Genomic DNA, 23,802 nt, shown 5'->3' with positions numbered 1-23,802 from the left:
GGGTACATCAAACACTGCCAGATCTGATCGTAGATCTGAGCAGAGGACCTAATGATGTTTGCACGGGAAACCAAACTGAAAGCCCAGAGCTTCTGCTGTATGGTAGAGTTTGACTCCATGGCATGAGCTGTTCTGTGTATGAGAAGTGCTTGCCAAGCACTGGGAGCACGGGCACATGTGTAGCCCTGCTGCAGAGTGTTAGAACGTAGGGAAAGACCAAAGGCATCTCTTAATTTCTGCTATAGCTGAAGGCATTTGGTGACAAATTTTGGCCATCGTTGGATTTGAAAGAGTCCTGAGCTGAAGGATTTCACAATAGATGAAAGCTCTCTAGAGATCAGGTTAGTAAGATACTCCCTTCAAAAGACCACAGGAATAACATTTGTGTTATTGCTCAATAATTGGTTGTACTCCATGTTATGATGCTTAGGAATGGAGAGAGAGCTTTTCTTTGCTTCCTTTATTTCCTTTTTGTTTTTTTTTAATGGCTGTTTTTCTTCTTCCCAAGGGACTTTGCATTGTTTGGGGATGGAACATCAGGAGAATAGCTGAGAAGTGAGGGAATTTGACAGCTTAAAGAAGCAGTTAAAGCAAGGAAAAGCAAATAGACAGAACTATTTCCATTTTAAGCATTGTTGGTGTAAAAAGCTTGCAGCTGAGTTTCAGAAAGAATGCGTGAGCATGAAGTTCTTTGGGCAGCAATAAAAATACTGGGAGAGAATTAATGGAAATGGAAAAGAAGTCAGAAACACTTTGCCTTCGGGCACTCTGCTGGTTCCCATGCAGCTGGTGATGTTCTCTCCTCTTTTGAGCATGTGCTTTTGTATGCACGTTGGAGAGTATGTTAAGCAACGAAAGGAGGTGAGGATGCAGTTTGTCTGGTGCAGCTTGTGTTCAGCTCTGCAGTTCCATCCGTGTGGGACCTTTGTGGGGGGCTGTGTTCTGTGTTGGGCCCTTCTTGTGCTCAGGGAAGGATGCAGTGTTTGTGCTGGCACGTGTGGTGTCAGTGGGAGCTGTTGGAACCTGATGGAGGAGTTGCAACCCTAAGAGCTGCCATCTCCTTCCTGGCCTTCCTTGGGATGTGAACACCTTTACTGAGCTTTGTGTTCAGAGATCCTCATCCAGTTTTGCTGTCTGAGCACCTGAAGCTAAAAGTGCTCAAGTGAACCACAGTAGTAACTGATGTACTGCAGCATTGTCCTCTTCATGATACCTTTTTTTTTCTTTCTGGGATTAATTGCTATGAAGAGCTTGTCCTGAGCTCCTTTGTACAGATTCTTGTTTAGTACCAATTGCACGTACTGGAGATTTTGCAATTCCACGAATTGAAGGTTACCTTTACAACTAAAGTATTGCATACCCTCTTTTGTCCCTATGCTTCATTAGCTTTAGCATTAGCTTTTGCCTACCTTCAGCTCGCTGAGCAGATGGGGGACACAAGGACGACATGGACGTCTTTCCTTTGGAATCCCCTGCTTCCAGTTTTGCTGCCTGTATTTCATCCTTAGGGAACACAGAAGAGAACTGAAAACGGGATACATGACCCCGATGTAAGGCATCACTTGGGGCATTGCTGGTTTGCTGAAATAATGCTGAGGCCAAACCTGAAAGTATAGAAAATGATCTTTAGTCAAGTCTTCAGAAAGGAACTAAATTTCACTTTGCCTTGGCTCCTGAAAGCAGAGGTGGGTCTTACAGGTTATCTGGTCACGGTTGTTCTGGTTACCACTCGGTGCAGGACGAGTTTCTTTGTTGGCTGTATAAATGGAAAGTCAGCATGTTCACACGGTCAGCACATCTGACAGCTGCACTGCTGGGGGTTCACCTCAACGCTGCTCAGCATGGAGCTCGCTTTCTCCAGGCCTGACAAAGTGAGGCTACTGAAGCAGCCTGGCAGATTGATCCACAGCATCGCAGGGCAGAGCGAGTCGGCAGCCTGGAACAGCCTGCAGGTTTTTCTTTTTCATTCCTTAATCTAAATGGTGCTTTGAGAGAAGTCTGGGTGGTGGTGGAAGAGCTTTGCATTGCTGGTGACTTTTGTTCTAAAAAGCACCAGGCGTAGACAAGCCAGCAGCAGGATTGCTTTCCCAGGGTGAACCTGCTCTTCGTGTGTCCTTGGCATTGTTTGAGCCCTCTCCAAGGGCAGGATCTCCTTGAAAGGCATCCCATCCTACCAGGAACCCGGCCTTTCCTCTTTGGGTATAGTCAAAGTGAGATGCTTAGTTCGTTTCTTGCAGCTCCTATGGTGTATCTGTGCGATAAGGGTGGTTTAATTTGCATCGAGGGGGCAGTGCACGGATTCCCCAACCTGAGACAAGTCGGGAGCGTGTGTGAGTGTATGTAAATTGCCAGTAATGGGCTGCTTTATGGGGTATTTATTTGACGTGCATGTGTTTATGTTGAATAATGTAAATGGTGGAAGAGCAGAGCGTGGGATAGCTGCACGGCCTCTCGAGCAGAAGCCTTCAGAAGGCAGCGTTTGTAGCACTTTCCTGACGCCAGCTCAGTCAGCAGTGATTGGAGCTGTGGACGTGAAGCTGAGCAGGAGCTGCTGCCTCACTGCAGAGGAGGTGAGCGGAGCCCTGCGCCGTACCCCAGCTCTGCTCTCCCCAGCTGTGAGTCTGTTTGAAACAAGGATTTGTCTACATGCAAATACGTGCTGGCTCAGTGCACGTCTTCCCTTTCTGCAGAAAATGTGTGTCCTTTTTGAGTGAACGAGGTTACCTTTGGTGCAAGGGTGACTGCTGGAAGTCGGGGTTCTATTCTGTGTCGTTTGAGTTTTTTCAGTTGCCCTCAGGCATTTCGTATGGCTCCTGGAGCACAAGGCTTACAAGTTCTGTGCTATTTCGGTATGCATACACTTGCCCTTTTGCTTTTGTCCCCCCTCCTGGTGCCTTTTTGGTTAACTAAAACTGACATAATTTAAACTAAAGCCTCGTCTGGTTTGGCTGCCTGGCTTTGAAGTAAAACCTTATGCTGAACCAGAGCAAGCAGGGCGATGCTCAAAGCCCACATGTCCAACTCCATGCGTACTGCCTGCTGCTTTAGCTGCTTCCTTGATAGCTTTGCAAGTTTTCGTCCTGTAACGTGGCTCTCATCTCTTCAGAAAGGAGCGAAAGCAGTTTTGTTGGCTAGCAGCAGCTTCTGCTTGCAATTGTTTTGCTCAGAGCTGAAGTTTTCTTTCCTGATACCAATTTAATTCACCGCCAGAACCAGAAATGCTGCAGTGCAGCAAGTGGTATTTGCTTAAAAGCAGCAGATTCATAAACCAGGCTCTGTAGTAACTGTGTTACTTCGTGCCTCTAAGGAAGTGGGCTTGTGTTGGTTTGATAACATTTGATGATAGCCGTGCAAACTGGAAATCACGAGACCAAATCTTCAGAGCACAGAAAGCAGCTCTGCTGCTGTCAGAAGCATTCGCTGTGATAGTGAGCATCTGACCCAAATCCCTCCTTGTATTTGCATTGCTGGAGAACATGGCAAGTCTAACCTCTGTGCCACAGATGTACGAAATCTGTTTGTTACTTTCCCTGCAATACGTAATGGAGCCAGCTGCCAAGCATTTCAGGCTGATATTAAAGGCTTGGTTTGTGTTGTAGTTCGGTGAGGATAAGTATGCAATATAGCACAGTTTAAAACGTTTTCCAAGTGTTGTGGAAGCATTGACTTCTGGAGTGCTCTGTGGAATGGATGCCTATGGAATTTGAGTGCAGATGAAGTAACTAAATTATTTATTAAAAAAAAAAGTAATTTAGGTTAACTCAGCATACAGTAATAAGTTGGCTTGGATAATTAATTTGGATTTAGAGTTGCTTAATTTCTCTTGGCGTTTGCACATCCCAGACGGACTTGTGGAATGGTTTTGATTGAAAAAAGATTCTATTGGAAACATGTGTGACTGTGTTTTTGAGGGCAGCAATATCTGAAGAACAATGCAGCATCTGCATATGGATGTCGACAGACAAGAAGTCTTGCTGTAAACATAACTAATGTAATTTTGTGGCATCTTTTGTTAGCTTGTCTTTTATTTTGGAACAAATCATGAGGCTGCAGGGGGAAATAAATCCTGTTCTGTAGAAAGCTCTACCTGTTCTAAATGGTATTTAAGAGCATTACATTGACAAAGCTGGACTATAAATCTATTTTTTAGACTTATATCAGAGCTGATATTTAGGTGTAGACCTCAGATTCTCAGAACTTCTAAGAACTCTTCAGTGTAAAATAAAATACTGGACAGGGAATCCATTTCTTGTCATTTGTCTTGTTATATGTTTGCATTAGAAAATTGTGTTTGGTGAAAGGATTTCTGCAATGGAGGTGTTTTAGAAATGAAAAATGAAGAGCATTACTGATCTCATGTTAAGATGCAGATTTCTGTTGGTGTAAGAACCTGTGCTGCTAAAAAATGTCTAACTGTGGTAATGGAAAATATTAATAACAGTATAAAAAGTGATGTGAGCTTTGGAAATAATTTTTAGTTCCTTTGGTTCAATGAGACTAAACTTATTTTTATTATTATTCCTTGCAGGACCAGTTTGACAATTTAGAAAAGCACACGCAGTGGGGTATCGATGTTCTGGAAAAATACATCAAGTTTGTCAAAGAAAGAACAGAGATTGAACTCAGCTATGCAAAGCAGCTTAGGTAAGTTGGCATGCAAAGGTCTGCACTTAGGGTTGCATCTGTTCTGCGGTCATCTGTAAATTCATGTTGCAGTGGTCGTAATTTGCTCGTCTATAATGGTTGCTGTTAGGCGGAGGATGGTTCTAGTTTAAAGATCTGAAAGCAAAGTTTAATTTAACATCATGTTCTTATCTGTGATAAAAATCATGTGTTTTGTAACAGAAGTTATTTGGGTGGCTGAGGAGCATCCTAGGGCTTACTCATGATGTACTCATGGTTAAGGGCTTGGGCTTTGGGGGACAGCATTGTAATATTTCCCATGAAACTATGACTGCAAATAAATCCTGAAGAGTTTAAGAATTCAACACCACAATGATAATTTGCTATAGGACAAAGTTTAGGGTGGTTTTTTTTTCTTCTTTTTATATGACAGGCTCATAAACAGTGTTAGAGAAACTGCAGGCCTGAAAGTCAGTCTCAACACTTGGAATTTAGTCTGCATTTGAGTCAGATTGCAGCCTAAGATTTGTAGTTTGACAGTTTTACAGTCTTGCTAAAGTTCTTGCAATGTGTCTCGTGACCAGAGCAGAAATCCTGTGGATTTATCTTGAGCAGCTAAATTACTAGAAGTCCTCGCTGGGTGTTTTCTGGTATGAACTTTGGGTTGTAGGCAAGGATACGAGGATATGTGAACCTGCCCAGAAAACTGGATCAGATCCAGGGTGAATGGAGAAGAAAGGGGATGAGGAACCCTCCCACAGTGGCTAGGCTCTTAGCCTGAGAGGAGGAGTGGAGTAGTGGTGGGAATGGTGGCTAACTGGGGAGGGGAGCACAGGACTTCCTGACCCCTGCAGTACATCCATACCTTTTGTTCTGTGTGATTACGTACATTGAAACTCCTCCCATCTTCTCAGTATTGATCAAGAACGAGATCTGTGCTTCTGGTTAATCTGTGTACACACAAAGCATGATGTCTATTTAAAAAAAAAAAAAAGCCCAAACTTTTTTTTTATGCTTTTTTTAGAATGGCTCCTGAGATGAGCAATGGTCTGTTATTTACTAGGGGCTGGTAGTTGATAAAGCCCTGCCTTTAATGTTATGTGCTTTCTCAGGGGAATGCCACAAGGATTCCCCAGGGTATCTGCTATAGACAAGCAGGAAATTGAAAATGAGTTGTGCAGGAACAAATTGCTCACATCTATGGAGATGAGGTTGAATTACAGAGGCGAAGTGAGCTGGAAGAAACGTAGTGTGAGTAAAGCAGGACACAGTATCTGTGTGAGTAAGTCTGTCTTACAGAGGATGACACCCTTGAATCTCTGAGTTTCTTGGGATGATGAATTTTAGGTGTAAGGAGCATAATTGTGAAATCAAGTGAATAAACAATATGTTGAAGGAAAATGGGAGATAGTCACAGACAAAGATATTCAGAGGCTGTGAACCCCCAAGTTTCGTCTCTTATTCTGTCCCAGAATTCCAGAACAAACTTAGCCTTGTTCTTTTTTTTCCCCTTTATGTTTAATTGCGTGCTCATAGTTACATTTGTGCCTTCCCCCATGGGTAAGATTTAAAGACAAATAATACATTCATCCTTGAGGAGCCCTGAAACACAGTGCTGTTTGGAGCCATCGGAGAGTTTGAAGTATAAAGGGAAAAAGCCAAAGCAGACCTGTCAAATGTTGAGATAAAACAGTTCTGGCCATTAAAAATAAAAATAAATCATACATCTGCTTTTAATAAATTTCCTCAAGCCCGTGGCAAACCTTTTGTGTGTCACATGGATTTAGTGTAAAAGGGCTGCAGTGCAGGGCTCGCTCATTGCTGCATTTTGTTTTGAACTTCAGCTGGATGTGGACGTGTGGGGCACTGCTGCCAGTGACAGTGGTGCTCCCTTGTCCTCCTTATCTAGCTGCTTGCTGCACACAAACTGAGCTTCAGAAAGTGCCAAAAGTCTAATGTGAAGATGGATAGGTAGATAGATAGATCTGTCCTTTGAGGAGGACAGATCCAAAGAAAAATGCCTTACGTGTCAGGATGCTTTGGGAATCAAGAACCTCTGATGTATGATAAAGTGGGAGGAAGAACAAGATGTCAAAGAAGTGGAAGGAAGGAAGCAAAGAAGCAAGCTGGAAGGGCAGAAGAGTGATGCTGAATGAAAGGCAAACAAATGTGAATCAGAGGCAGGTGCACAGGCTAGCACAATCTTTTCTGAATTGCTATTTTATTGCTGATCTGTCCTCTTATGTCTTAGTTGCTTCTTTAATCACAGTTAGATTTGAAGGTCATTGCTTTATGAGCTTGAACCTGGGAAGTACCAATATTGTGGCCATGACACAGTAGAACTGCATGCTGAACTTCAGCATGTGGGAGTCATACTGGCTCTTAAGTGATTCAGTATCACTTCTGGATTCAGTATCACTTCTGGTTTTTTTGTATGCATCCTGGTTAAAGCCTTGCATACTATTTTGATGGGGGGGGAAAAAAGCAGAGGAAAAACATAATTAAGTCCAAATAAATAGAACACATGTTTTTTTGAGTGCATTACAAAGCACACAGAAACCAATAAGATGTTTAACCGAGCTGCTAATCCTTACTATATTTTCTAAATTCTTTTCCTGTGAAAGCACATACTTCCTGCTGGTTTTTACCCCAGCCCAGCAGCATTTCTGTACCTACAGAAGCTCAGAAGACAATAGTTTGTATGTCAGAATTAACTGGGTGGCACAATAGTGAATGAAGGGAGGCATGCATTTTGTGTGTGTGAAAATACCTTATCGTGCAGTCTTCAATGTGTTTCCTTGTTTTTTACTTTCCTCTTTAAGCAGATTTATGGAGGCCTTTCTGTGCTGCATACAGTTTTTGTAAGGCTTACTGTGACCTCGCAGAACAGTTTGCACAATACTGTGCTGATATTTAATTGAAACTGCTGTACACAGAACTAGAGAAAAGCTCCTTGTTCAGAACATCCTCTTCTCAGAGAAGGCACGGGCTGGAATGGAGATGCTTATTTGGGGCCCTCCCAGGAGGAGTGCTTATGTTTTGAGGAACACGTGTCTGTGCAAGTCTGACAGCTTTCTGGCTATTGCTCTGTTTGGGCAGATGCTGCTTAATTCCATAGGGGAAAAAAACACGAGTAAGAAATGTGAGGCAGGAGGACCTCCTGTTTCCCAGTTAGCAGTAAAAACAGCATGCAGTAGGGATTGGGTTACATCCCTGAAAAAGCAGGGTTAGCAGTGGTGTGCTTTGTTTTGTTTTTCAGTGAGATGCGTTCTGGGAGTTCTCCAAAGAGTTTGCCATATCTAGGCCAGCGACACTTCATAGTCCCTCCGAAAATGATGCCATCAATACCACTTGAATGTCATTTGGAATCAGTAAAAACAAGTTGTAAAGTTAAAACAAATGGTTCCTATTTCACAGAGAGGTAACAGAGGCTGCAGGAAAGCAAAAAGGACTAAGGCTGAGTTTAGAGTGCAGGAGATCCCAGTGCTACGGAAAGATCTTAACTGCTGGGTAGGATTTGGCAGCTCTCAGGTTTGCATTGTTTAAAACGTGTGTGGAGTTTGCTGTAGTCTAAGTATGCCTTGTAATTCTGAGCTTTAAGCATCAGCAAGGTGTGCTGAGTGATGGGCAGACAGTGCACGTCCTTTACAGCCTAGGTTTGCTGCTGACTGGGGGCTCACTTTTAACTTCTAGGAAAATGAAAGCTATGTTGTAAGGTAGATGTGCTAACTGAGTTATGTTCAACTTCTTTATTCAAGATACAATCACTAGAAAAGCATATCAGTATTTTAAAATGGAATCATTAGTTGGATATGTAGTGGTGAGATGCAGTCATCTCTGCTAGTTGGGATAATCGAATTTCTGCCAGCATGACTTAATGATCACAAAATGATCCTGGTGCAGCTTCTCACAGCTTTACTAAGATTGCTTCTCTTCCTTGGAAGCATCCTGCAGGAGATGAGCAGGCTTGCTTTGTCCCAAGTGTCACCTGCAGGAAATGGCAGCACACTGAGCTGGCTGCTTTGGGCATGGAATAGCACCTTCTGCTGGGTGCACTTCTTACGGCTGTCTAAGGATCAGTGAGAGGACTGTAAAGTGAACGGGACTCGTGTTTCAGCAGAACTGGAGCTTGACTTTATGAATTTCTCAGGTCCAGAACTTGCTGCAGTTATGCAAACTGAAGCACAGACATGGATGGGCCCTGCAGGTGCTGCTGCAATACAGCCACTCTCTGACAGGGCAGATAGCTGGGGAAGGCAAACCAAAACTGAAGCGTCTGTGTGTGCGTGCAAGAACCATCCACTTAGTTTGAAGGGGATGTTTAATTGTATTTGTTTTTAATTTTAGGAATCTTTCAAAGAAATATCAACCCAAAAAGAACTCCAAAGAAGAGGAAGAGTACAGGTGAGTTCATGAGGTACTGCTAGGTGAGCATGCATGCTAGAGGAAGGGGAGAAGGCTCTGTCACCTGCTGGGATTTGGCCAGTCCAGCAATGCAACACAGAGGTTCCTGCTATTGGGGAGTGGAGTTTTAAGGAAGTTTGGATTTGCCCAGTAACTGTTCAGTTCCCTTTAAATGTTCTGGGTACTGTCTCTTATTTTTTTTCTATGTACCTTAAAATCTTCAAGGCATACTATTCAATCCTGGTTCTTTGAGGTGGATGCCCAAACTCTGATTAGCTCCAGCAGCATCAGAAGCCACTGTTAATTTTAGCATGAAACTTGGGCAGCCTGTGCAAGTATTAAATTACTCAGATGACTGACAAGGCAGATTAGTATATTACTTAAAGGATCATATTATAACACCACAAGAGAAGTTGCTGGCTCTTGAAGGGTAGGAGCTGCAGTTTGTGCAGGCTGCCTCCTGGAACGGAGGAACACATGACTGGCAGCCATTGAAGGATGCTGCATCACCCATCTACCTGCTTCTGATTTAGGTTCAGATTGTGTCTCCCTGATGGCCTGGGACTGACGTAGCATTTGCAGACAGCAACTGCAGTGTCAAAGCACAGCTCCTTTGCTCTGTGACACTGGAAATGCATATGGATGATAGTAAACTGTGCCATGAAAAGCATTCCTTCCCTTGATCAAAGTTATTCTGTAAAGAGAACTTTCTGGAAGAGAAGCTTTCCAGTGGATGGGCTACATGTCAGAGTTGAAACCTTTTCCTTGGAGCACTCTGACTTTTTCTGAAATTCCTCCGCTTCAGTGTTTTGTAATTCATCAGCTCTGAATGAAGGCACCACAGAACACTCTGACCCTGCAGCACTTTACAGCAGGAGGCTGATCTGCTTTTTTAAAGTCTAGCAGCAGACTTGAACCCTTGACCTTGAAATCTGAAACATTTCACGTGAGTTTGGATTCAAGTCCAACTCTTTGGTTATACTAATTTAGACTTTGGGGTCAGGACCCCTTCCCACCTGCTGTGTACAGCCACTCGAGTCATTCATATTAACCAACACAACGGCCTTTTCGTTTTGCTTTTGATTTATTTTTAGTAACGTTGTGTGGGAATCAGTTATTGATGCTATTGTTTCCTAAAACACTGATGTTTACACAAGGAAGCTCATATTACCAGCACAATGGCTGTTTTTATTTCTACTTGGGATTAGGAAGAAATGTGCCTTTGGATACCATAAGTGTATTTTGATACCATTCACTCAATAATTTTGAGTTTTACTACTAGGTTTTGTGGCTTTTTTTTTTTTTAACACATCTTCATCTGCTGTAAAAGGGTAGTGCAGCTAAATGACTCACGTGATGCGACACAAAAGATTGTGTATCCTTTGACCTTTTAAATGGGGTGCTCACCTCAGCGTGCTTCCCCTGTGTCTCTAAATAACGTCTGGGGTTTGTCATGTAGCCTTTGGGTGCCTTGGATGCTGCATTCAGTTGGTCTGAAATCCTGTTTTCAAGCTTACTGTCAGCCTGCAGTTCTGTCTTTGATCCCCTATCTTTTGCAGCTGGGATGTCTCTTGAGGCACCACAGCTTGGCTGTGAATGTAGCTGCTTAAATTGGTTTGGATCCCTTTTCTTAGGTATCTTTTTCCTGTTTTTTCTTTTATTTCTCTGATGCCTTTTATCCCCAGTCATACCATTCCTCTAAACCTCTCCCCTTTTTCTTTGGATCTTCACCTAAAGATGTTTTTATTGCAGGTGACTACTGTTAATATAAATAGTTTTGCTAGTATGTACAAGTGCAGTGCTTCAGAGCAGCTGTCTTCCAGCTGACCAGCACAAGCAGAGGAATTTAAATGCAGCTCTGCTGGCTCACTGCTGAATGGACCAGTGACATAATCTGCTGTTTTTGAAACTGTGTGCACAGATGTTCATTTCTCCCTTTAAATAATAGATGAAATGTCGTGCTGGAGATTATCTAATATGAAAAAATAAACCTTGCAATGGAAGGTTTAAATATAAAATGTATGGGTTTATGGCGAACACGTGGTCAGTGAACTCACTATCTTTCTGAAAAGTTTGTGTATTATAGCTAATCTACATCCAGTTGGCACTTGGAAAAGTTGTCTTTTCTGCAGTATGCTACCAAAGGCTGGTTGTTCAGGTTGGATTTTGCCAGGTAGGGGACATTGGTGACTCTGTGCCGTGGAGTGCAGGGCTTGGAAGAGTGTAACTCAAAAATGGTGAGTAAAGATCAGTGCAGTGAAGTCCCAGAGCTGTGCTGATAAAACATCTGGCACTCTGAAAGTGCTGTGTTTTAAGAGCTGATGTCAAACTGTCTAAATCAAGATAAATTTATCAGACAACTGCCAGTGTTTGGGGAAAGCTTTCTTTTGAAAAATTCTTTCATGTGAAACTGTGCTAATCCGTATTTAGTCTCATGCAGCAATTGTAGATGTTTAAGAAGGATTCAACCTCCCTTTTCAGCGTGTATTTCTGGAAAGAAAGGGACTAAAAGCAAAATGCATTTTTGTCCTCTGCAGGTACACATCAACTAGAGCCTTCCTAGCCACTTTAAATGAAATGAATGACTATGCCGGACAGCATGAGGTCATTTCAGAGAACATGACCTCTCTTATCATTGGAGAGTTAACTCGCTATGTGCAGGAGCTGAAACAAGAGAGGAAATCGGTAATTGAATGTTTTTTATTATTCACAATTGCTTGCTATGTAAGACAGATAATTAGTGGTAGCGGAGTTCAATGTTAAGCAAAATTAATCTGCAGTTAATAAACACGAGCTTCGTTAATGAACCAGGCATTAAAAAAGTGGGTTACTGCCCTGGCCAAATCGCTGGACCGTTTGAATTATATGTTATAAAATCAGACAGCTACGCCTTCAGGAGAATGCCTGCTAAATAAGGTCAGAGATCCATCTGTGCTTAAGGCTCTGCTGGCCAAAAGCTTGTGTAGGGAAGAGTCCAGCAGCACCATGTGAAGCATGAAATAAACAGAGAAGCTGTATTACTAAACCTATTGAGACAATTAATAGGAAGTTGATTCATGTTTTCTTGCTTCTCAACCAGATCTGATCAACCAAACTTTCCCGTTAGACGTCTGTTTTTAAGAACTAGAGGGTCTGCTTTGTTTTGGTGATAGTGAGGAATCTTTTTCTTTCAACCTGTCACTTTCAAGATTGCTGAAATTAGGAGTTTGTTAGTACTTTATTTTAAATAGTAGTTGATGAGCCCACCGTCTAGTTTATGCCTGCCACCATGAATGTTTAAAGCTGATAAATTTGCATGTCACCAACACTGGAAGGCATTTAGTTGAGATGTGATGGCTTTTTTTCCCTGCCTTGAACTCCTGTCCTTGGAATGAGTGGGCATAAAATGCTGTTTGTAAGCATTATTGTTAAAAATACTTGTAAGCCAGATATAAAATAGCCAAGCAAAGTTCAGCAGGCAAGGGGCATCAGACCACATCTCTCATTTCCAATAACCAAACTATTGCAAAGTGAAAAGTACTCTCGCTGGTCCAGCAAAAACGTAAGCATTTGTAAATAGCCCCAGTAAGCATTAAGGGTACATTGAAGTGCTTTGCAAGACTCGAGTCTGAAAATGTCCATATTTTCCCAAGTTTAGTATGAGAATAAGTCTGCAATGGAATATAGACATATCTTTCATTTGCAGAATGGTGTGTGGCCTTTCAGGGGCATATTTGGCCAGCAGCATGGAAGTATGTTTTGCATATAGCTGGGATAGGAGAGTGACCTCAGCCATTTCTGTGACCTTTTGTTCTGGGTGAATTCCGTACAATATGCAAAGCCACAAAAGAAAAAAACAATCTGTATGGCGTTTGCCTGTCACTTCTAATTTTGTTACCTGATTTTTAAATTAGAAGGATTTATAAAGTGATTGGGATACCTATTAGATGTTAGATGGAATTATGAGGGGCTTGGTATCTTGTAAAGAATGCAAGCACTAACTGTATTGCTTGTTTGTTTTATTTGTAGAGCTTTATTTTAAGTTTGGCTCGCAGCATGAATGACAAGCAAATCATTTTAATATCAGTCCAGCAATGCACCATAGGAACAGCAAAAAGGATCTGATGGTCTGTTTACCCGCTGTTGGTGATAAGTCAGCTTTTAGCAGAAGGCAGCTGTCAGTCATGGTTGCTTGTTTTGTTCTTGTAGCATGAGTATGAACTGTGTGAATTATGAATCCTTGTCTGATTCCTTTGGACTTATCATTTGCGAGCAAATGGTGTTGAAAAGGAAATTGCTTCTCCCTCCAGGCATATTTCATATCATAAAACACAAATGCATCAATCACACTCGGATCCGCACGGCGATTGTTGTGGGAATATCACAGGTCTGATGCTCTGGCAAAACCTCATGAGATACGAATTGATGAATAGCCTGGAGTTTCTAGAAACGTTGCTGGCAGAGCTCTCATGATCAATGTTTGATACGTAATCAGCTGTTATGTAGAAGCTGCTGTAAGTAAAAGGTGATCCTTCTTGAGGTTAGGACCACAGAGAGGAATTGGAAGACTCACATTCTTCTTCAGTCTTGTATCATTTGGATTGAGTATTCAAGTGTCTAAATACCTGTAAAAAAGAGCAATGTCAGTCTCAAGTTCAATTTTATTTTGCTGTGCATTCTTCTTCCATAGGAGAGCCCCCACTGACGTTAGCCCTGCATCAGGCTATGTGTTTTGTCTCTGCAGAGTTCAGCATCCACCCTGCCTCCTCTTTAGCTACATTGTCTGTACACAAGATGGAGAACTCCCTGTGCTGTTTCAGTTCTTCCCTGCTCTCCAGTGAAGTGAAACTCTTAAAAGTACAGTTCCTCACTTTCACTTCTTTCTGGAATCTCTTGCTCTTAGACAACACATGCTATTGTGTTATCTTCAGCAAGGATCTTATTGCCTGTTTTCAAGCTGGAATGTCAGTTCCAGGTTTCTCAAGAGAGATAATTTAGGTATTTTCTCAACTCTGGCTAAAGAAGACCCTCAATGCTGTAATGTCTCTAGATAAAGACTCACACATTCATTTCTGGGACAGTTTTGATTTCAGAACTCTGCTCACAAGCTGGGTCTGACTCAGTCCTCTCTGGCAGCAGCTGCTCTCTGTCTCTAGTTAGCCACTGCTCTCACATCAACTTTGCTAAAAATGTATTTGGGAGTCATGAACTATCCCTCTTGTTACTGCTTCTGCTTTCACCTCTACCTCCTCCTCCCCTCGGGCATTGGCTGGCTCCATGCAATCGAGCCTGAAAGTAAAGTGCAAGCCAGCAGGTCTGCTGCAGACTGAACTGGTGCAGCACTGGGACCCTGTGGTTGGGAGAGAATTTACCCGGTGTCAATACGTTCCATTTTGTGTCAGGATAGAAGCAGAGCAGGGAATGAATGCATCCTTATGGATACTGCAGGGGCAAAAATGGTCTGGTTCTTCATAGTGGAGCATATGCACCCTCCCTGTGTGCATTCATACTGGGGGTGTACGTGTCAGAGAGCTTTCTGTTTCTTGTAGACTCTCAGGTGTTGATGAAAAGTAAATAATTGGAGGAATTCTGCAGCATTCATTCATTCTGAATAGTGCCCTGTTCTGCTAATAGTCCTGTGGTTTTCAGCAGGATTTCTCATGGAGTGTTGCACTGTGCAAGCATGAAACGGGATGGCAGAATACAGCCCTGTCATGTGCACAATGGATTTTCCACTCTGAGCTATGGATGTGCTTTAGGCCTTTGTTTGGAGCACAGCTGCATTTTGTGCTGCAGAGATGCAGAAAAATGTTGCTGTCTTCCAGAAATTACAAACTCAATAGACAAAGAAGACTGTAGGATGAGGAGAAGATGTGTTTAAAGGAAATGCTTTGCCACTTTCAAAAAATGCTTCAAACTTTGGGTTGACTGCATTCAAATTGAGCTTTCCCCAGCTTTTGTTCAGTTACAACTTACAGTTTATGGCCCAAATGAATGGGGGTAGAGGTATTTAACTTAAATAGGGTATCTAAATTAGGAACAAATAGTAAGTTATGTTGCCAGGTAGAAGCTTGCAGGGACTGTTGATGACCTGAAAGAAAACTTTGGACACTATGGGACATTCTGAGAAGGTACCCAGCTTTGCAGTGTGACCTCAGCAAGGGTAAGGGTGTGACAATGGACCACAAACCTGCAAGTTACTGTAGACATTGTTGGTGTCTTCAAGCTTTATGCTCCTTATTGTCCCTGTTCACATTTCCAGGTAGGCATGATCAGCTGGTTCTGTTTGTCTGGTGCACTAATGGAGTCTTTAGAGCCTGAGAAACATAGTCCTGGTAGTGTGTGACTCATTGGCATGCACCACTCCAGGAGACAACTGAATTAACGTCAGCTTTGTTCAGATTCAAACTTGTTTCAGCAGAGTTATGGAGTTGAGGTGAATAATCTTCACTCTGAAGACTGCACAGGAGAAGGAGGCTGTGTCACAACACTAAGAAGAAACTGTGATGAACTACGTTATCACCAATGAGAATGGCAGGACCTCAAGACCATGTTGTTATTCTTGGGAACAACGAATTCTCAAGAGGCTATTTCCTATCTTTGCTGCCAGGAAAGGAAAAGCATTTGTCAAGGTTTTCTGTGAATTAAGCTGGGAAAATGGAGGAAAAAATAATGTTCTCTGACTTCCGTCTCTATCAATGCTTTTGTCACTGGTCATTATTTTAAGTATCATTTGTGACAAAAGCGTAGATAGTTTGATAGAGATCAGGAAGTACATTGGTAGGGCTGACTTAATATTGTCCATTCTTATGAGCTTAGGATGCCTGTTACAAAAAGTCAAAGGTAACTGGTTTCTGCACATGCACTCTAGTTTGAACGTGGAAAACAGAAGGGAAAATGAAATGGCCTTGTGCTATATCATCTCTCTTAAATTCTTGAACAGGATCTTGTCAGATGAACAGCATGCTCTGCGTATAAACAAACTAGAATAGTTTTTCTGACTGTATTGTGTATAATATATATATTTGTCTCATCTTTATTTTTATAATTTAAACAGATGCTAACGTGCAGGTCTTAAATCTAACTGTGCAGTCAACTGCTGTTCCCTAAGAAAAGCAAGGCTTAAATGTTTAAATAATATATTTTTTAAGCCTTCCATAAGTCAGTTATTCCCTGTGGTTGGGTTTTGGTTCCAGCACCATCAGCCCTGCTGTCACGCCGGTGTTCTGAGTGGCTGAGGCAGTCCTTTCATTTAACACTGCCCAGGAGCTCCTCAGCAAAATCACTGCGTTGCGTGGTTCAGTGTAAGATACTTGTAAGTACATCTTGCTTTTCTTGGAACGCTCTCAAAGGGTCTCTCAAAGAAAGTAGATAAGTCATCTTCTACCACGCTTTTCTTGTCTGCCCCGTGAGTCTGTGGCTCTATCAGCCCTTGAGGGTACCAAGAAAACTTGGCAAACGTCTCCCCCTGCTCCTTCTTAGAGTGGTGTTGGCAGTAACAGGCGTTCTATTGTAGGTGACTCGCTAGCTGCTCCCAGGGCTTTCATCAGCATGGATGAAATCTGAGCCCAACAAAAGTCAATGAGAGTTTTGTCCTGATTGCGCAGCAGCCGGGGTTTCTCCACAGCTGTTACAAATGCAGCATGGTGACGAGGAGAGCGCACCGACTGGTATGGCCTGGTTTAGAAATGAGATGCTTGGCACACAGTTGGTTGTTGCCTGGATTTCCTGCTCCTCCTTTACTGTACTGCAGCAAAACGTTCCTTCAGCTGGGATCCTTTAGAGTGTCCGTAGTCATGGATGGAGGCACCTGGCCGTGGGTGGCCATTGCTCAGAGCACCCTCAGCATCCTGAGGACGTTGTGCTTCAGTGCATAAGGAAAAAGGACAGCTGTGGTCACATAGCCAGCGTGGCTTGGACTTTGCTGCTGTGTTTTAAGCTATTTAGTAGGTCTAATACTTGGATAAAGTAGTTTTCAGGAAAATCTCAATGTTGGCATGGTGATTGCAAGTGTAAGTCTCTTAAGTGTAGATTAAAAGGTGGTTTGGGGAGATAAAGTAATGAACGCTATCAAAAACAAACCTTTCACTGTGGTATTTTATTAACAGTTGGCGTGCTTGCAGCTCTTTGTGCGAGTGAAGGTTTAGAGCCTTATCCTCGTTACATGCTCCCTCGATTTTCTTCCGTGCAGGTTTTGTAACCTGCCGTACCGCTGATTTTATTAAACCTGCCTCACAGATGTTTATTTTTTTTAATCCAGAACTGCTTTTTCATGTGGATTTCCAGTGCTGTGAATGTAGAAAGGAGTCTGGAGAAAACCGCAGCACTTAAACAACCAGCACCACTGTTGGAAATGTCTGAGTGGCTGCTTGGAGTGTGATTCATTACCTTGGTATCTCGCTTGTGATCTGAAAGGCTTTAAATGGAAAGCCTGATTAGGGTGTATCAGTTTGGCTGTTCAATTTGGAGGAGGAAAAAAGTCTGTATTATATCAACTATTCTAAATTGATTACTGTAATGTGCATGACTAACTGGGATGGTAGTTTTCCATACCATTTGCTGAATCATTTGTTGAGTTCCTGTTTGCTCAATCACCACGTGTAGAATAACCAATTATTATTGCATTTGATTAGGAAAGAAAAAAAAAATCTTTAAATCGTGCATCTTGAAACCATATCAAGAAGGAAATGATCTTTATTTTTACTAAATTAAAAGATAAAAAGAAGCCCAAACAGCTGAAAGGCATTTGCTGCATCAGAAGTTTTTAAAGCGTGTAAAAGGAACTGGGATTGCGGAAGTCGAAGATAGTGAGGGCTTTGAGGAAGCTGCACGCTTCCTGTATGACTCTGAGCACATCACTTAACTGTAGTCTCAGGCTTTTTTAACCATAAAATTGGGGCGGTGACAAAAAGGCAGGTAGCTGAAAGGGCATCAGTGCTTTTGCTGTGTCTAAAAGTGATTTTTTGGGATGCAGAAATGATCCTTTGAGCATAAATGATTTGCAAAAGCAGAAGTGCTCTGAATACGTGGTATCTTCTTCCTCGTGTGCTCTCTTCCCCCAACAAGGATATAGGGGCGTCAACACAACGAGAACTGAGAGTTACCAATAGATGTAGGTAACAGTTGAACTTAGGAAAACAGACAGACTGTTCAAGTGGAATCTCCACAACGTGGTTCACCTGTGTACATCAGGCTGCCACTGCACACGGGCTCACTGGCTGCACTATTTAACAACCCTCAAAAAGCCCATTTTATATCCCGTTCCTGTAAAAGGACTTCTCAAAAGTGCAGCAGAATGTGAACAGCATGCAGCCTTCCTGCTCAGGCTCACTGCTATGCTGCTATGTACTTGGGTCACTTGTAGCTAATTCCCTAAGACAAAGTGGGAAAGAAGACGGATGGCTCCTGCAAAAATGAAAATTACGCTGCTGATTAACAACAAAGGAGTTTAAAAGTAGGAGCTGAAGGCGGTTTTGTTACTTGATATGCTCTTAATTTCAAGTTCATCCTTCAGCCCTTGCATGCAGCTGTGTTCTGCTCAGTAACGGGCTGTGCTCTTCCCAGAGGCTCGTTGGCAGTGCTGGGCTCCAGGCAGCATGGCTGTTCTCTGATCCAGTCCCTTCAGAGCAGCAGAGTCAGAGGTGGAGGAGAGGGGAAGCACACGAGGAGGGGCCGAGGGAGGCGGCAGGCAGGAAGGGCAGTGCGGGACAGCCAAGTCAGTGCTGTTTGTTTTGCTTCAGGATTTCCACATATTCCATGCTTATCAGCAAAGTGTTTAAAAATGTGGCGTTAAATCGCAGTTGTTCCTTGGGATGGTTTTCTTAAGCTCTTAATTACAAAAGCAAGCCTGAAATCGTGAACGTTTCAAATCCTCCTAGTAAGGAAGGTGCAGCACACGGTCTCACACAGCATTTAAAGAAAATGGGAATCTACAGAAGGAACTGAAATCTGCTTGGAATCTTCCCCCACCACCCAGCAGCTTCACAGTCGTGTTTGTGATTAAATGTCACGGTGCAGTGGCTGAGCTTTGGAGGAGCACAGCGTGGTTTGACCTCCCCAGGTATTGTCAGAGCTGATGACAAATGGGGCTGGAAATCACTTCTTGTCTGCACTGCCCTCCACCCCACTGCTGCAAGTTGGCCGCTCACGGAAGGTGGGACTGTGGTGGTTGATCTGAGTGCTGCCGTGCCCACAGTTAGAGCATCACTGACACTGTGCCTCTCTCCTCTGCTTCAAGAATGGTTGTGTGGGGGTGGACACCATCCAGAACGTGAAAACTGTTGTGTCCCTGTGCTCATCCTATAGCTACGCACAGCTCCTTAACAGTGGGCTTAGGATTGCACATAGCACTGTCTGGAGAGCTTGGGGCAGTGCTCTGTCTGTTCTTGCAGACACGTTGAGGCTTATTATGATTTTAAGGCAGTGGAAGTCTATTGGACATGGTGTGAGAGAATTGTAGTTCTGTGGCTTTTTACTTCTCATGCGTTAGGGCTGGCTTGTCTGGTGGAGACTGAAAGGCAGTGGGGAGGCATTGCTAGAATGATTTACTGCAGAAATCTGCTGCTCTGACGGAGGGAACAACCTGCTGCTGCAGTGGGAAGTGCACAAAGTCCATCATGGCCAGTTGGAAAGAGACTGCCTACGAGCACTTCATAATTTTAGTGGTTTGCGGAAGGCTTCTGTTCTGAACTTGGGGCTCTAACCTGACGTTGTGTTACTTAAGATGCATTTACCATCTGATTCTGCATGTGCCAGACAACGTGTGCCTGTTGCAGGGATTAATTGGCAATATCAGACCTTTATTGTTGAAGCTTACTCTGTAAGACCGCGTCTGTGTTTGAGTAAAGCATTCTGCTTGTTAGTAAATAACGCAGTGGGTAGGCATCTCTCTTGCTATTATAGATTGTTATTTATTTTGCAAGGTGCTTGTAAGGAGAGCAGCCTGTGTAACAGCTGGCTGGGTACTACGTTCATATTCCTGGTCCCTATTTACAGCTGTGTCATTGATTTATGCAGTGATCTTTGACAAACTGCTTACCCTGAGGACAGGTGAGGCGTGTGGAGGATAGAGGGAGGAGTATCTAAAGCATATTAGGTTCTCTGATGAAGACCATTGTGTAAGGGCTAAGAACTGCAATTTAAACTGACTGTAATTAATATAATTATGAGCCTTGCTCTAAAAGGTGTGTCAGGATACGCTCCTTGTCACTCGTATTTCAGAGCTTCTCTAACACCATGGTGTGCACACAGTGTATGGGAGAGAATGGTTGCTGGGGACCCAAAGTATTGAGTATCTCTAGAGAAATCAAGGGTTGGATTTGCAAATATTCAGGGATTAGGAAGACAAGGTTTACTGTTGAGTCTGAATGGAAGTCAGGGCCAATACCAGCTGTTAGAATGTGCTAATCTTGGTAAATTCCATGCAGAGAGAAATTGTAATGTAGGGTTAATGTACAGTCAGTAACCAGAGAGATCATATTCGCCTAAAAATGCTTCAGATTTCATAGTGTGAGAAACCAATAATTATGAGATACAGTGAATAATGCAAGGTAGAATTGCTAAAAGGATTAATTGGATTTAAACTAACTAACCACTATAATAAATGCAAATACACATCTGCAGCCTGCTGAGACATCAGATAGTCATCATACACCTGCTCAATTTACCAGGGTTGCAGAACACAACTGTCAGAATAATTTGTTTTATTCTGGAAAATTATATTCTGTTCTTCGTTGCTAGTAAGGAGGCCCTTGAACATAATTGGCAATTTGGTCCTTTGTTGTTCAAAATGTTTCCTTTTCTCTTTTTCTAAACAGCACTTCCACGATGGCAGAAAGGCACAACAACATATTGAAACTTGCTGGAAACAACTTGAAGCTGTAAGTGGAAATTTCCTCAGATGTGATGCTTAAGCCATTTTTATACCGTTTTTGCAGTGTTCCAGAGTTGATATTTAGAAAACAGAGGGTCTATGGATAAAACCTGGAAAATGTGATCTTTTAAAACTTCACTGTCTAGAATACAATGGTAGGCATGACAGTTTGTTTAGAGTGCATTTGGCTTTCCATGGGGTCTGTGTATTACCAGTAGCATTCATTGCATCTGACTTGAAAAGCGTGCTAAGTGTGAATCAGAGCGCAGCGTCCCTGAGGATCCTTCTCAGATATTCCTCTGTAAGCTGAATAGCTCCATCCTGCATGCATAAATCAAGTGCTATCATCTCCTGAATAAAGGGCTGTTTCTCAGAAGTAAATGCACTGGTTTGGACCTCAGCATTCATTATGAACTGGTGAGAAACTGTAGGTGGAGAAGATAAGGAAAGGGGACATTGCAAATGAATGCACCTTAGAAACTCCCTTGTTGTGTATTATAAAAATGAGAGATTTAAGTGTTGGAAGGAAGTGACTTGGTAAACCAGAACAGAAGAAACATTAATAGGGAAAGATATTGAAATAGCAGAGATGTTATGAATGAAGATGACGTGGAATGAAGTAGTCTGAAGAATGGAACAAAAAATGTGTTTAAGTTTTTTTTTTAACATGGAAATGTGTTCCAATATAAACAAGCTAGTCATAGAATCTCCTCAATTGTTACAGCAGATATTTTTGGGGTCGGCTATTGATTTTTAAGTGGATTTTGAAATTGTGTTTCTGTTTTTCCTTACAGAGTAAAAGGCGGTTTGAACGTGACTGCAAAGAAGCTGATCGAGCACAGCAATATTTTGAGAAAATGGATGCTGATATCAATGTTACAAAAGCAGATGTTGAGAAGGTAAGCCAGAGGGTAGAGAAACTGCCTGTGAAAATTGTTGTGATGGGTTTAATTCCTCAGTCCTGCTGGTGGTATAAACCTTCTGAGGCTTAATGCCTCAGTCCGTAGGTTAATTAAAATAGGGAGATCTCCCCAGCTGCTTGTATTTGCATACTAATTATAAATGCAAGCAGTCAAATTTCTTCAGTAGGACGGTATCAGAATTTAACATAGTTGATGTGGCTCTGAATACATTCATGCAAAATTGATTTTAACTAACACCCCAGAGTTTTTAACAGTCAGGCGTGTGAGTGCTCCCTGCACATGAGTGCTTGTCAGTTGCTGTGTGATCCTGGTAGAATTCAACTTCTTTCCTTGCTGATGTCTGATTGACTGCAGTGATGTAGTACCAGGACTGTAGATTGTGGTCCTCATTTACAACAGGACGCCTTTTCTTTTTGGCGTTGCACATTTGCTCAAACAATGCAGAAATGCAGACCAGAAAGACAACAGTAGATGTGTAAAGGTAGTCTTGTCTTCACTGAAAAGTTTGGTTCACAAGATACAAGACAGAATATTGAACATATTTCTTTCTTTAAAAAAAAAAAAAGCTGAAATTTATTTGTATCAAACATTTTGCTGCAAGAATGGGAAATGAAATTAAACTGCAGGCAAAAAAATAAATAAATAAATAAAAATGCAGATTTTGCTCTTCAAGAAGTCTCCTTCCATTCTGTTATCAGTGAATTCAGTCTTAGGAAGCTATCAAATAGAATTTGTTTCTGCACCCATGGGATCTTAAAAAGTTTCTAGTATGCTGAGCATCACGGGTGTTTAGCAGCAGTTAGCATCAGGGCTGCTATTAGAAAGAAGCTCAGGAAATCTCCTCAAGTGTTCCTGAGCAAACAGCTATGTGCTCTTGTCATTTGCTGCTTGGCTGTTAGTTGAAAACTCACCCTTCAGATCTGATTATCTGTCACCTTCTGGATTTGCCAGGGCACTCTATGGATAAATGTGTGTCGGGGGTTTTCAGAGATGTAAGCCCACATGCAGGTTTTCCTGGCAGAGAAAAGGATCATCTCTGCCTTAACTGTATAAAGTGATTCTAAAATACATTATTTGACAGATAAAATTAGGACTTAGCCTAGATTTTTTTCTAAGCTGAGGTCATGTTAAAGGAACACAGAGACATGACTTCTACTGTAGGGGCAAGTAGTTCTACCTTTCCTGCCAGCCTTTTCTCATCAGAGTGAAAAGTAATGTGTCTGGTAAATCCTAGGAAGCAGTCCTTACCCTCACAGGGTGCTCTTTCCCCGCAAAGCAGAGCGGAGGGACTTCCCTTCTAAATTGCTCTGGTTTTTGCTTGTTTTCACGGTGTGTATTTGTGAATTACTTATTGCAAAATGAAGCTCAGCAGCATCTTGAAAGGCAGGAAAAGTCTGTAGCAGCGATGTGTGTTGGCTGATCTCTGGAGAAGGCATTAGTCGGCTTTCCAGGCAGTCCGTGGAGTAGATGGAGAAGGAAAAGGTTATCAAAACGAGTGGAATGTGAAATAATATTACTGAACAGAGAGAACAGTGTTTTCCAAGTGCATGTGTTAAACTGGGTTCATCCATGCCAGGCTGTGAATAATGCCCTTTCTTTGCTGCTCTCCACCCACGTGACAGGCTCTGCCTTACGTAAGCCCCCCAGAAAATAAGATATTGTTCCCCTGGAGCTGCTGCCAGGGCTGCGCGGGACTCGCTCCAGGGAGATGCAGAAACTGCTGGTTTCCAGTGAAGCAGCGTGATGACTTTTCCCTCCTTCTATTGCAGCAGTTCTGATTTCTCCTGCTCCTCACAGCTTGGCTGCTGCAGTCTTGCTCCCGAAAATCCATCTGGCCAGGAAAGCAGACGGCCTGGCTGTGTTCAGAGCCACCGCCGCTCGCTTTGGCTGACCAAGGTGCTCTTCAGGCAGCGGGACTTGCTGTCCTCATTTCTTGGGCTCAAGATGGACACCTTGGCTGCTTTTGCTTGTATCTGCCAATATCAGTTATTTTTTGTACTG

General features: G+C 42.6%; 1 protein-coding gene across 19 annotated transcripts in view; it reads left to right on the top strand.

Moving 5' to 3' along the window:
* Positions 1 to 23,802, top strand: part of FNBP1 (formin binding protein 1) — an 87,262-nt gene that overhangs the window by 21,925 nt on the left and 41,535 nt on the right. For 17 of the 19 annotated variants that reach the window (XM_031556194.2, XM_031556199.2, XM_010720892.3 and 14 more), the window contains exons 2-6: positions 4,529 to 4,644; positions 8,971 to 9,027; positions 11,565 to 11,712; positions 20,823 to 20,885; positions 21,673 to 21,777. In XM_031556194.2, coding sequence (XP_031412054.2) covers positions 4,529 to 4,644; positions 8,971 to 9,027; positions 11,565 to 11,712; positions 20,823 to 20,885; positions 21,673 to 21,777 — 489 coding nt within the window. Of the gene's footprint in view, positions 1 to 765; positions 862 to 1,826; positions 1,953 to 4,528; positions 4,645 to 8,970; positions 9,028 to 11,564; positions 11,713 to 20,822; positions 20,886 to 21,672; positions 21,778 to 23,802 lie in introns of those variants that run through there. The other 2 variants (XM_085239633.1, XM_031556196.2) reach the window with 2 other exon arrangements.

Source organism: Meleagris gallopavo, chromosome 19, assembly GCF_905368555.1.
Source record: "Meleagris gallopavo chromosome 19, MGAL_WU_HG_1.1, whole genome shotgun sequence".
Taxonomy (NCBI): Eukaryota; Metazoa; Chordata; class Aves; order Galliformes; family Phasianidae; genus Meleagris; species Meleagris gallopavo.
Note: the sequence above shows the minus strand (reverse complement) of the source record. Positions and strands in the feature narration are given on the sequence as shown.